A 13,497-nucleotide genomic window follows, 5' to 3' on the forward strand; every position below is an offset into this window, starting at 1 on the left:
GATAGTATGGGGCACCTTAGGGTAGTTGAATTTCATTAGACATTGTACTGAATGAATGACTTTTAATTTTCGTATGATATTTATGCCTAGTAACCCAAGCTCACTCAAACTGTTCAGCTCATTAAAGAAAATTAAATTTACATTGATAATCATTTGTAGTCGGAAGAATTTAAATAGGGACAAAAAATACCCCAAGCCAAACCTCAAGCCGCATCATAAGGTGATGTTCGGCATGTCGCCAGAAGTCATTGTTCACCTAGGTACTTGTTTATTTCAATGTAATTAGAAATCATTTATATTGTCTTTTATGTCCATTATTTTTTAAATCCATTATTAACACCTCCTGATTGATGATAATCTAGTTTTTACAACAACAAATATGATTGACATATTTATGACCCGAAGGCTTAAAATAGAATTTGGGAAAACCTGTCTTTACCTGGACGAGGCAAAATTCTCTATGCATTAAACCGAAATGCACCTCCAAGGCCTATGCAAATAAGCGATTTTTTCCCTAATAGAATAATAGGAAATGGTTTTGTGCAGGAGTAAATTATGCTAATAACCGAAATATGCAATAAAGCGATATGCGATTAAGTGGAGTCGACTGTACTGTCTTTTTTTTTTAAATTGTAATTTTTTTTGGCACCCTTTGGCTCTAATTTCTGAAAACTGGTGACAAAAAATGGCAGCTGGCGATTTTTCTGGCGACAGAATTTTGTATTTTAGGATCTATAAAAAAAAATTATGAAATCTTTGTTTACTGTGATGCTTTGGTATTTGATTTTTCGCCAAAATCACACATCTATTACCCATCAATATATTCCTACCTTTAAGTACTTATCAATCTTTAAAAGATTTATCCTTTTCTTTGAGTCCATTTTGTAAATGTTATTTTGTTCATTATCAATCATGAACAGACCACATGCCATAACCTGTGAGAAAAACATAATTTTAACACTTTAAAATATTTCATTAGATAGGAAAAATATCATTTGGACAGTGTTTCAAATATATAGTTTGGGAGATGCGACGTGTTTTTCTAAGTAACAGAAATGGAGATTGGTAGAATATACACTATAAATATAATAGGAATTGCTTGTATTGACTAAATGCATTTCAATTGGCTGGATTTAGTTTAAAATGGTAACATATTGTGAACAACATTTTACCATTTTTTTTTCTTTTTCTTAAGAGTGAATCGATAAAGCCACACAGCATAAATGACCTTTGGTAACTAATAGATGTATTCATAGTATTGGCAGTCAACTAAATTTCTTGAAAACTGATGAAGTAACTCTTAAAGAGAAGTTTAAACTTCAGCAATGTATAACCACATATAAAAATTCAGCCTGACATGGAAAAATTCTAGACAAATTTTGGTTTATAACTTCCTACCTTGACTAACATGTACTTTTCAGCTGGTTCTAGGTACAGTCTATTCTCATACATATTGACACAGATGTTAATGACATCAGCCAGGAGTTCTTCATATCCAGGAGTGGACTGTAGTACCTCCTTTAGCATGTCCCTAATTTTGTTCTGTGTAGCAAGGAACATAGACAAATTCTGAGATTCTTGTAAAGCTTGTGGATCAGCTATCACTTTCAAAAATTGGGCAGCTCTGGAACATAGTCAATGTAGTTGAAGTAATTAGAATCTAGTAAAATTGTTGTCATATGTTGCATGGTGCATAAAAATTTTGGAAAAGAAATGACATTATTATTATTTAGTTTACAGAGTAGTATTGAAAGAATCTTACAGTATACATATGTTTATAGATACAGATTTTGTGGCTTGACAAGATTTATGTTGAATTTATAAGTTTAAATTCATTAGAATAGGAGTACCTTATTCGTCAATGTAAAGATTTTATCTTGTGTTTTCATTTGATCAAACAAACCAAGAAACTGCTATTCTACAACAATATTAAGTATTGTTTATAAGAAAGCAAAGAATTTTTTTAAATATCTTAAAAAAACATGATTGAGTATAAACTTAAAAAAAAAACATGTTTATTTACAAAATACTGAAAATGCATACTATTTCAAAAGATGATTATTACAAGTCATTGAACAACAAAGTTCATATAATGTAATGACATATGTTCCTACATCTTAGTTGTCTGTTAAGTTACATGACACATTCTAACAAATATTATGTGAAGACAGTGAATTAAAGAAAGCTTTTAACAGGTGAAGCTGTGAGGTGTTACATCATACAGTTGCACCATGCCTATATTTAGCAAAGCATGTGATCAATACTATAAAGGAAATATATAATTATACCATAAGCACTAGTTTCAGGATTTACTATGATGGATATTAAACAGAAGTCAAGGTACCAAATTGACTTTTTTAAGTATTAGATCCTTGGATGATTTTGTGTTTATATTCGGTTATCACAAACAAGCTACTGATTTTACAGTAGTACATGTATGTATTCCAAAATCTGCATTTGATGGTTGTATCATCAAATTAAAAGATACAATAAAAAAACAGAAAAAAAACAACTTAGATTAGGTTAGAAGTGAGTTTGCTGTAATCCATTCTAATTTCTATACCATATACTAGTAGACTACAATGAGGCTACAATTACTGGAAGTGGTGCATCAGTTTGAAGGTACTATGTACAAATGTAAATAAGATTCTAAAAAAAAAACTGGGGTCATTTAACAGTTTTTTTTTCTATCTATAAAAAACGTATAAAATCTCATTACATTTCTATAAAACATTTCCCTGTCAAATATTTCCCTGAATGAAAGGAGAGGATTTTAGGACGATGTTGTCATATTCACTATTAAAGATAAAGTTTTTATATCATACGTTATCAAATACCATTTGTTCACTGACAATTTACATATCAAAAGAGATTTGTGAAATGCCTTAACACAATAAGAATGTTCTGATTTAAAGTTAACAGTGTACCTTGAACTTACTTTATATTTGTTAAGGAAGATTTCTGAAACAAGTACCTGGTATAACTTCTCATAGTAAGCAGCTTTATACAAGTGTAACAGAATGATCATACAAGAACCACCTGGAGCCGGTACTTAGTTTAAATTTCTACATTAAGCTACCATCTAAGTAAAACTAAAGGAAAACTGAACTCAATTAAACATTTTCTCTATGACTAGTTTATGTTAAAATGAAATTTGACATCATTGACTTCACAAGTAGTAGCATAAAGAATAATGACAATACAGCCAAGTTGTGAGAACTACTAGCAGTGCCATCTACTGGAAGCATGAAAACAGTTATTTATAAGACTCAGGTTGTAATGTTCAAAAAAATTTTCCATAATTTGGTAGAAAATGACACCAAGACCAAACTATTACTGTATACTCCAACCTTGCAAAGGGGGTATGATAATCAAAAAGTAGCTCAAAATCATCTTCATGGATTAGGTACATGTAACATATACATTCAGAGTTGAATAACTGTTAAGCAAAAAAATGCAGTATAATCTGACATTTACTATCTAGCTATTAAATACCCAGATAATGTTTTAAATCTTTGTACTAAGTCATCATTCAGTCCATCAGTGATCACAATTAGCCACTAGCCTGAAGCCCAGGGCTAATAAAAATTAATTCAGGCTAGAGAAATGACATGTACATTTCTTGTTTCGGGCTAGTTGAACCCTATACAGTCCTCCATTATTCTGGCTAGTTGTTCAGAATTTTGGAGGAAAGGACTGGTCTATTCATAATTTAATATGATTAGTAATTAGTAATTAATCGATTCATTTTCCTTAAGAAATATTATTTATTTTGTGTAAATTATTTTGACACTGTTAGGATTGTGATGTTATTAACATCCTTTGGTTAGCAATTAAAAAAATTCATAATTATATAAAGTCTTGAATAAGGATTATTATTATTATTTTCTCTATATATTTAGCCTTGAAGAATTGTTTTACTTTTTCCTAAGTTATACTTGCATAACCAACTTTTGGAAAATAAGCAATTTTCATTGAAGTGTGGCAGCTCATGAAGAGTAAAGTGCTCCTAATTAAGTTATATAGCATAATATGGTCAAAAATTGGAAACAGTCCTTAATAAATCATTAATTTACCTACAGGTCTGTGTTTTTAGATATCCATCCCTGAGTCTTACAAATTACTGCATGCAACAATGAATTTCACAGAGACGACACACACATACACACAATCAAGCAGACTCTCACCTCCTATATGCCGAATAATCATTCCTAATACTGGCTTTCATGTTTTTTAACTGATCTAATTCAGCAAATGTATTAATAAACTTTCCCAAGGTCAAAAGATAAGCTTCAGAGACAAAATCATTTCTTTTCTGTATGTGACACAATCGTTTGACTTCACCCCCAAATCGTTCGATGGATTCTCGCTACAATGTATGAATATAGAATATGAGTCAAGCTAAGGTTATATCCTAATATAACTATTTTCCAATAACCAACCATGTTTCCTTTTTGGATAATTTTGATTCAAATTGAAGAGTTTCTTCTATTTTCATCTAAAGCATGACTTACTGGTCACTGGGGATCTAGAATTTGAGATAAATCTCTACTATTTTTTATTAACTGGTTGTAGGCAATTAAAATTTGAACCAATATACAAAATGTAACTTCATAAAAAAGTCACAAAGTTTTATTTGTTTTAGAACAATCATAAGTGGCATTGTAAAGTGACAATAAGGCAAGGAGTTACTTCCCTTCACTGAAGATTACAATAAAAGAATCAAAGTTGGTAATTGGAAAATATCACACTGACTATATGTACATGTACAAAGCTCTTTAAATATAGTAACAGGATCATGTACAGAGGTCTGTTTATACCTAGCTCTGAAAACCAAACGAATATTAATAAACACTATGACATACCAATTCAATGTGTGTAATGCAAGAAAATTGGGCAAATGGTGGGTGGCCATAAAATTTCAAAATGGTAAAAATGAAGGTACATCCATATGAACTTTATATTTATTTTAACAAGAAGCAAAAAACAAACACTGAACATTTTTTACTGCCCCACTGAAGGCAGTATGTACTGTTGTAATACATTGAATTTAGACATGTCAAGTGAAAGAAGCAGAATATAAAGGAATGGGTTTCAGTGCATTGTAGTTTGTACAGACACATGCTAGTGACAGATACATGCAGAAAATATTGGAATTAAAAAAATATTAGGTGTTCAAAGGTGAAACATTACATATCATAGATGTTTTTCCTTGAATTGATAATGTATCTTAAATTTATTACATTGTAAACATATGTCACCAGTAGTCACTATTTTTTCCAAACCATGAACATTTAATTTTTCAACTGAAAACCATCCTTTATATATCTATTTTAAGCCATATCAATTCAAATATTGTTACAAATGAGTGATTGAAAATACAAATCAAAAACACACCAAAAAGTTAATTCTTTATTTCCTGGATAATTAAAAGCTTTTCAAACACTCGATTGTAACAGAAGCAAACCATCTGCATATGAGTAATAAATGTTGAATATCATCAGCATCTATACGTAGTAGCATAAAAAAAATATAGTAAAGTACATCTATTTGAGCTTTTGTTTCCACTCACCTACGATAGGCAGAGTAATCATTACTGATACTCGCTTTCATATTTTTCAATTGATCAAGCTCAACAAATGTGTTTATAAACTTTCCTAGTGTTAACAAATAGGCTTCAGAAACAAAGTCATTTCTCTTCTGAACGTGACAAAGACGTTTGATCTGCTCACCAAATCTGTCAATAGCATTTCTCTACAAATCAAAAATTTAGTTCTAAAACAGTACAAGTAAAAGTACATGTATTATTCCATGATAAACCAGCAGCATAACACCTGAGGCTAGTTTAAATGCTGGTGGGTCTGTAAAACTTCAATTAACAGGCCACTAACATCTAAATAAAAATTTCTCTGAAATATGTTTTGCACTTGTGGATAAAACAGTTTACCATGTTTATTTGGTTTGAAGAACATTTTAATCAATTTAGCAAGTTTTTGCAGTTCTGTAATTTTTAGTATCTGTAAATCAGATTGGTCAGAATTCATTGAGTAATGCCATTACTTTTAAGGAAAACCTTGCCAGCGATTCTATCATTGTGCTATTTCAAATGTGAGGGTAGAACAGAGTTTAAAAAACAAGAGGGACAGTAATACACTGTATGTACATGTATAGTTGGTCATGTGCGTGTATGCAGCTTTCTTTGAAGTTACTCTAAATTAGGTTATGTTGAATGGTGGGTCAACCTAAACCCTGAATCACCGACAACAGGTAGAATAATCACTAATATTTACAAATGTACAGGTACAATACATTTGTGTTTGTGTTTATGTGTGTGTGTGTGTGTGTGTGTGTGAAAGGTATTTCCTCAATTTTACATGTACAAGTACATAGATAATTCTATCTCAGATAACAATACCAATTTAACGAATTAATAACATACACAAACGTAGCTCAGAAAATAATTACCACGAAATACATAAATTCCATGAGTTTAGAGACTTGAGGATCCAACACCTCCACAATTTTGTTGTAAATCTCAGATCTGTTTGGTTGTTCATTACTCTTTACCTTAGAAAAACAACAATCAAAGGAGTGGAATTAGATTGGGATAATTTAACAAATTTCCGTGTCTAGTGTTATTTTTTGTTAATTTTAAATGATGACAATGAATAACTTGTCATACTCGCTATGACATTTTTTATAAATGGGATAACATGATCAAGACAGCTATAATACTTTTGGTTAGGACTTAAATAAAAACATTTATAATACTCTTGCTAAGAAAAAAACTAACATATCCTTAATTTGTATAAATCTTTCATAATTTGTCTTTAAGCAACTATCACAATGAGAAATGAAGTTAGATATGGTATACTTGCATGTAAATAATGCTGTAGAAACACATGTTTAAAATGAAAAAAATTACACAAACCTGTGGCAATGCTCTAGAGCAACATCTCCAAGTGTATAATATAGCTGCAAATTCTTGTCCTTTTTCAAGCAGTTTATTCTGAAATGGAGAAGATATACTCGTTTTTCATCATTCGACATGGAGAATACTACTGTTATTTCTCCTTTCAGTTTCTTCATGATTTTCACAAACCATTTTGATTTGATTGATTGATTTGATTTGCAAACATGACATCTCTAAAAATCGCGATCCGAATCAGATTATCAGCCAAGAATCGTAATATGAATCAGATTTGTTGCAGAGTGGAATTGTTACATCCCTGTAGAAGTATGGAGCAAATACACATGTATATAGTGTCCCAAGAATCAATCCTTGCCAAGTCTGCATGAACAGTTGCCTCTTCAATATACTTACTAAGTCTGCATGAACAATATACTGACCAAGACATATGGAGCAAATACACATGTATATAGTGCCCCAAGAATCAATCCTTGCCAAGTCTGCATGAACAGTTGCCTCTTCGATATACTTAGCAAGTCTGCATGAACAGTTGCCTCTTCCATATACTTAGCAAGTCTGCATGAGGAGTTGCCTCTTCGATATACTTAGCAAGTCTGCATGAACAGTTGCCTCTTCGATATACTTAGCAAGTCTGCATGAACAGTTGCCTCTTCCATATACTTAGCAAGTCTGCATGAACAGTTGCCTATTTGACATACTTACCAAGTCTGCATGAACAGTTGCCTCTTCGATATACTTAGCAACTCCAGTAACATATGCATTTCTGTCTTCAAAGTTAGTGTCAAAATTAGCTTGATAATGGATGGATAAAGAAAGTCCTTCTATACATGGCTGTTGGTCTGGCAACGGAAGTTCATCTAATACATCCACATTCTGAAGAGCATCAGTCAGAGATATTTTATCTCCTGACATTTTGAGTCTCTACTGACCTGAAATTAACAAGTACAAATTTATATTTATTTGTATTTTACATGGAACTTTGCAGACATTTTCAATAATCTACTTTTCGAAAGAAATAACATTAAAAATAGCAAAAAAACATAGAAAAAGGGCAATAACTTCAACATGCCAGAACATATTAGAATGAAAATTTGACCACAGATTGATCTCATCATGCTGAGCACTTTTAACCCATGTCAGAATTTGACTAAACCTAACCATTTGAGATACATGCGAAAAACTACTGTCTGACCCCTATGTTCTATTTTCAGTAACGGCGGCCATGCTTTTCGATGGATCAAAAATCCCCACACCAATTCTATGCAGGATACCCCAAAGAACATTCATACCAAGTTTGGTTCTAATTGGTCAAGTAGTTTCAGAGGAGAAGAGTTTTGAAAAATTGTTAATGACGACAACGGACGAAAACAACAGATGCCAAGTGAGCTAAATAGTGGTGAATTTCAAGAAATTTCAGCAAGTTTTCATTATAGTTACCTGCACTAGGGCAAGGTCAAAATTATTGTTAATGGAAAGATAACAGTCATGTTTAATTCGGAACAGGTGTTAAACCTTGGAAATAATCACTTAAGAATGATCAAGTGCACAAATGACACAAGAAAAGGACTAAAAACACAAAACTGTCCGATGAAGAAAACCATACCTCCAAAAATCCACGGACACTTTTAAATATCAAATTAATAACTCCAAAGTCATTATAAGTCAAGTCCAGTCTTCTTGCTGGGCAAAAGTAGCATGACAGCAAATAAAATATATATTCTTAGAAATGCTTTTGTACCAAATCAATTTTTTTTTTTAAAAACTTGCTCACATTGACAAACAGCATTTCTCGAGAAAATACACAAGGACCAATGTCTTTTAAGTCCGTCGTAATTTTATCAATATGGACAGTAATCAAAATTACATTCAGAAGAATTCATTGAACGATGTCCATAGAAGGTCACAACCTCAAAACAATTATCATCAAAGAAACATGTTTTAATTATCTTGGGCAATGAATTTAAAAACAAAATGGCATTATACTCGGCGTCACATAAATAACATACTGTTAAAATTTGAATAAAAATATTTTCTACGACTTTATTGACACCTACCGTAGTTTAAATTGTCTTAAATGACTTGCTCATTCGTCTAGCCAAACGGCTTCTCCCTAAACATTGAATCGTTAAATTCCGGTCAGATTTTAATTCTCGGTGCCAATATTTACATTGTAAAAAGTCGGCCATGTTTACAGTGATCTGGTTGCTTGGAGATGTTGTTTACGTTTAAATGGTTTGTCCAAAAGCAGAAGAACCCAGAATGCATTTCGGCATTATTTCAGATATCTCAGATTTATTTTACACGAACAACGTACAATACCGAGAAGTTGATCAAGCAGACGATTGTCACCGGAGTTCGATGGGAACTTACAAACTTCGTTTGTAAACAAATCGTCCCGTAGAAACCAACATGGCAGATATTAGTATGGGATTTTCCAGTAAGGATTTGTTACCCATGATTTAAGCTAATAAGCGACTCGTTGGTACTAACACGTCATGCATATATGTGGACTATCTTCATATTAAATATAAGAGAGACAACTCTAGCGGTAAGTCCCGACGGTTTAAAAAAGTAGAGCTTCAATTCGAAAATGTGTTGTATGTGACGTCGAGTATAGTTAAAGCAAATAAAAATGGAGGATATTATTTATTTACCAAAGATGTACAATATTAACTTATTAACTTTTGTATTACCAAAATACACCGCAGACAGGGGCATATATGTCTATATAATATGTAATATTATTACAAATTACATTAAACAATATTTATAAACAATATAGAAAGAAAGGCATGAAAGGGACGTTCCTATTCCTATTATAATCAAAACTCTCTCGTACTGGTCGTAGATAGAAAACATAAAATATCTGTTTTCAGGATCAGTTTTTTGTTTATTTGTTGCACTTAAAATGCCATTAAACACTAACGCAATTTTACCTAAAAGTATTAAAAATCACATCATCAGGAAACTTAAATAAAATCCGAACTGAGGAAGTTTATATTCAGGAAGACTTCCGGTTTTGAAATAAACCGCAAGAGGGCAGTATTAGTTTTCATGATTTCCGCCTATTTGTAGGTCCTACTAAAATGCGCCCGAGATCGCTTGGTGAGAAACTAGCTCCCGTAAAGTTTAAAAGGCGTCCGGGAAAAATAACTCTGAAGAAAAAAGCTTTGGTACTGTTTAAAAAACCCTTAGTGGTTTTAATTTAAAAAAAATCTATAAACTTGACATTAACACCCATAATATATATGCGCACACGAATAAAATTTGGTACCTTCAAAATCGGTAAAAAAAAGTCAACGAACCGGCAACGAAACTGCAATTTTGTGGGTCAACGGAACGTATAAGTTCGTCCGTCTTTATTCGATGGTATTCATTTGAAAACGATGCAATTCGCTCTGAAGGTAGATAATTTTTGTGCAAGCATATAAATTCTCGATGGACGCCAAAGAACAGCCGAAAACGTCCATTGTTATCAAAACGCTTTATATTCGTTGTGATTGTTAGCAATCTCCAAAACAGAGGTTATTGCATCTTCTAAGTCAATCAAACACAGGGACAAATGAGCTACACAACCTCTGTTTCTGAGATTGGTTCGTTAGGTGCTCGTTATCAAAAAGTTCACATTTACAGGCTGTTTAGCATATGTTTCAATTTTTTGTAAGAAAAAAAATTAGAAATATACGAGTAACTTTCAATATCTTCATTTCGATATCAAAAACACTTAGAGGAGTTTCATTGAGGTTTCCTTTAAAGAGTGGGCCAATTACAGAACTACGTACGTGGATATATTTTGTATTTTTAGAATTTTATTTGAATACTAGTAATCGAAACCAACCACGGAATTTAGAATCACATGTGATGAAATACAATTTAATTAATCATTATTCTCTTTGTATATCTAGAATAATAAGAAAAGAAAATATGAAACATTCTCATGGTCATTTATCATATAGGAATTGAAAGTGATATAGCAAAGGCTATTAACATATGGTACAACATCTCTTGAGGATCAAACGAGATAAACAACCTGAATGGTATAATAATGACGTAATATATGCAAGAAAAATGAGAGATAAATATCATATTCTAGGCAGAATGTAGAAACTAGAGAAATGGAGTTTTACTTATAGTTGAGGTGTCTAAGAATAAATACTATGATACAATGGTTATAAATTCAAAAGATCTAAAATGTCTATGGAAGTGTATTCACATTCTAAATCCATCAAATCATGTAAGACCATATGAATTGACTGTCAGAGAAGGTGTTAGGACAACTGAAGTAAATGTCATGACCAATGAATTTAATTAATTTTTCACAACATGTGTTCAAAAATTTAGAGATGCAGGTCGTAATACCACATTAAACCCACCAAAGTTGCTTAACTTAAAAAGTTTTGTGCAGAAAAAAAAGTAAATGAAAAATTTTGGTATTCTGCATTTAACAATCCCTGATTTGCTACTACTGTTAAATAAAAAATGACCAAACTAAGTGCGACTATTATTGCATCACCTCTAACATTTATTTTTAATAGAATAATTTTCCAGATAATTTTAAAAATGGAAAAGTGACACAAATTAATTTTCAAAACTGGTGATCGTGCTCTTCCAACAAATTATAGACCAATATCGGATTTACCTACTACCTCAAAACTTATTGAGCGCCATGTTCACTCCCATCTTTATGATTATTTCTCTAAATTTGAATTACTCCACCCTGCTCAATCAGTTTTTAGACCTGGTCATTCATGTCAGACACCCTTGATCAATAATGTTGATAAATTTCTAGAGGAAATGACTGAGGGGAATATTGAGACAATCTCCCAATAGAATATGGTGTGCCTCACGGATGAATTCTTGGACCTCTTTTGTTTATGTACAAGTCGGACTGCATATTTTATAGTGCTTATGTACTAGTCGGGCTGCATATTTGTTAGTGAGAGCAAGCCCGTATGCTGCAACGACACAGGCTGCCAGTTGATTCAATGCATTGAAGATCCTGCAATTTTCTTTCCTTATTCACCTTTTTCATAGGAATTTAACATCTTGTTCTTTTCTTTCTTTTATACTGCTTCATTTTCTAAAGTAATGTACTGTTTTTCTTCGTGGATTCTATTTCCATGATTCGTTATACAATGTACATTCGCTATTCGTTCGTTAAATATACGTTTTCAATGCTTTTAGAACGTCAACAATACTATATACAGAACATTGTGGTTCTTCCAGTATTCATATTTGCTCTTCGTTCGTTAAAAATCGTTCTGAGCGCGCTTTACTCGTTGAATATTCGTTTCTAGTTCGTTTAAAAGTGTACAGGAGATTTCTATTTTTTTTCAATTCGTTACCAGTTCGTTCGCTCAATTCGCTTTAGTGTAAGAAAGCCTTTATGAAATCGTCCAATGTCAGTTTCTCATACTGATGAGGTTAGTATAAGGAATCTTGTTAGTCGCATTACACACTTTACAAAATAGTAATCACGAAACTATTTGAACATTGTTACATTCCTTTTGTTACTGTAAGTTGACAGTGATCAAGATGTTTTCTAGTTGACAGAAGCAATTTGCTGGCTCTGACAAAATAGTGATTCGTATAGAGTTTAATATTTACTATTTTAACGGTCCAAACTCATGCTGTATATCCTTACAATCTGCAGCACTTCTGCCAGGCATTGCAATTATTTACATTCTATATTCGTATTTCTTGAGTAGAATTTCTTAGGCTTGATTTTTTTCCCTCACATGCAGTGCCATAACAAATTTTACACACAAATTGCCTTGTTCTTGGCGGATCCAGAAAAAAAATGAGAGTGGTCCAAAATGAATGTGAATTTGCTTGATTTTTTTTCACCCTCGAGTCAATATTGAGTTCCCACTAACGATGTGTTTATTTTAAACAATCCGTTATAATTTATAAAACTACAACTTTATTATCATTATTCAACCAAATATTGATTCTGTATTTAAGTGCTTCCTGTATATTGACTTAATCATATTAATTTTGTGAATTTATACTTCTTTTACTGGAAAAAATAAAGTAGTTATCGTTTTTCAACTGACTGACTTTCTCCCATTGCATTCAACCTATGGTCTGTGGGTCTCCTTGTCATTCATTGAAGACCCATAGGTGACCTTGAGCGGACATATTTCATCTCGGTGGGGTTGTTTTCTATTTGACTTATTCACCGTATCTATTCCCGGCCCCGTTTTCCCTTTTCTGCCCCGACCCCGTCCCTACCCATCGGTGCGTTCAAGATGACAAATAAAAATTAGACGGGGAATGATTTATGCCAATTAAATCGATTTTATGCATTCCTTATTGGGAGTTTTTCCCTACTGCTTCTCTGGTTCAGGATGGGGGTTGTTAACATGGCTTTTAGATGTCGGCGACGAACGTTTGTGCATGCCTATAAAATAATGCAGATCGGGTCCTGACTTGGAGTACACAAAGGATATAGATATACAAAAGCCTAGAAAAAAAGCTGTATGATCATGCAATGGGATACTATACTAATGTGACCCGTAGTTGTGATAAAATACATTTCAATAAACCTAGCACATTTTGATCTC

At 32.3% G+C, this 13,497-nt stretch overlaps 1 protein-coding gene across 4 annotated transcripts in view; it reads right to left on the reverse strand.

Annotated features, from left to right (window-relative positions):
- LOC148604172 (cytoplasmic FMR1-interacting protein 2-like) overlaps positions 1-9,972 on the reverse strand; it is a 41,719-nt gene extending 31,747 nt beyond the window's left edge. For 2 of the 4 annotated variants that reach the window (XM_088551090.1, XM_088551088.1), the window contains exons 1-7: positions 9,868-9,961; positions 7,634-7,860; positions 6,932-7,009; positions 6,466-6,567; positions 5,573-5,754; positions 1,399-1,624; positions 831-935 (exon numbers count right to left, since the gene is read on the reverse strand). In XM_088551090.1, coding sequence (XP_088407216.1) covers positions 831-935; positions 1,399-1,624; positions 5,573-5,754; positions 6,466-6,567; positions 6,932-7,009; positions 7,634-7,843 — 903 coding nt within the window. In that variant the 5' untranslated portion in view covers positions 7,844-7,860; positions 9,868-9,961. Of the gene's footprint in view, positions 1-830; positions 936-1,398; positions 1,625-4,187; positions 4,370-5,572; positions 5,755-6,465; positions 6,568-6,931; positions 7,010-7,633; positions 7,861-9,867 lie in introns of all 4 variants that reach the window. The other 2 variants (XM_088551091.1, XM_088551089.1) reach the window with 2 other exon arrangements.
- Positions 9,973-13,497: the final 3,525 nt, after the last annotated feature.

This window comes from Perna viridis, chromosome 10 (genome assembly GCF_037379345.1).
Source record: "Perna viridis isolate PV_CMFRI_1.1 ecotype Kerala chromosome 10, ASM3737934v1, whole genome shotgun sequence".
In the NCBI taxonomy this organism is placed as follows: Eukaryota; Metazoa; Mollusca; class Bivalvia; order Mytilida; family Mytilidae; genus Perna; species Perna viridis.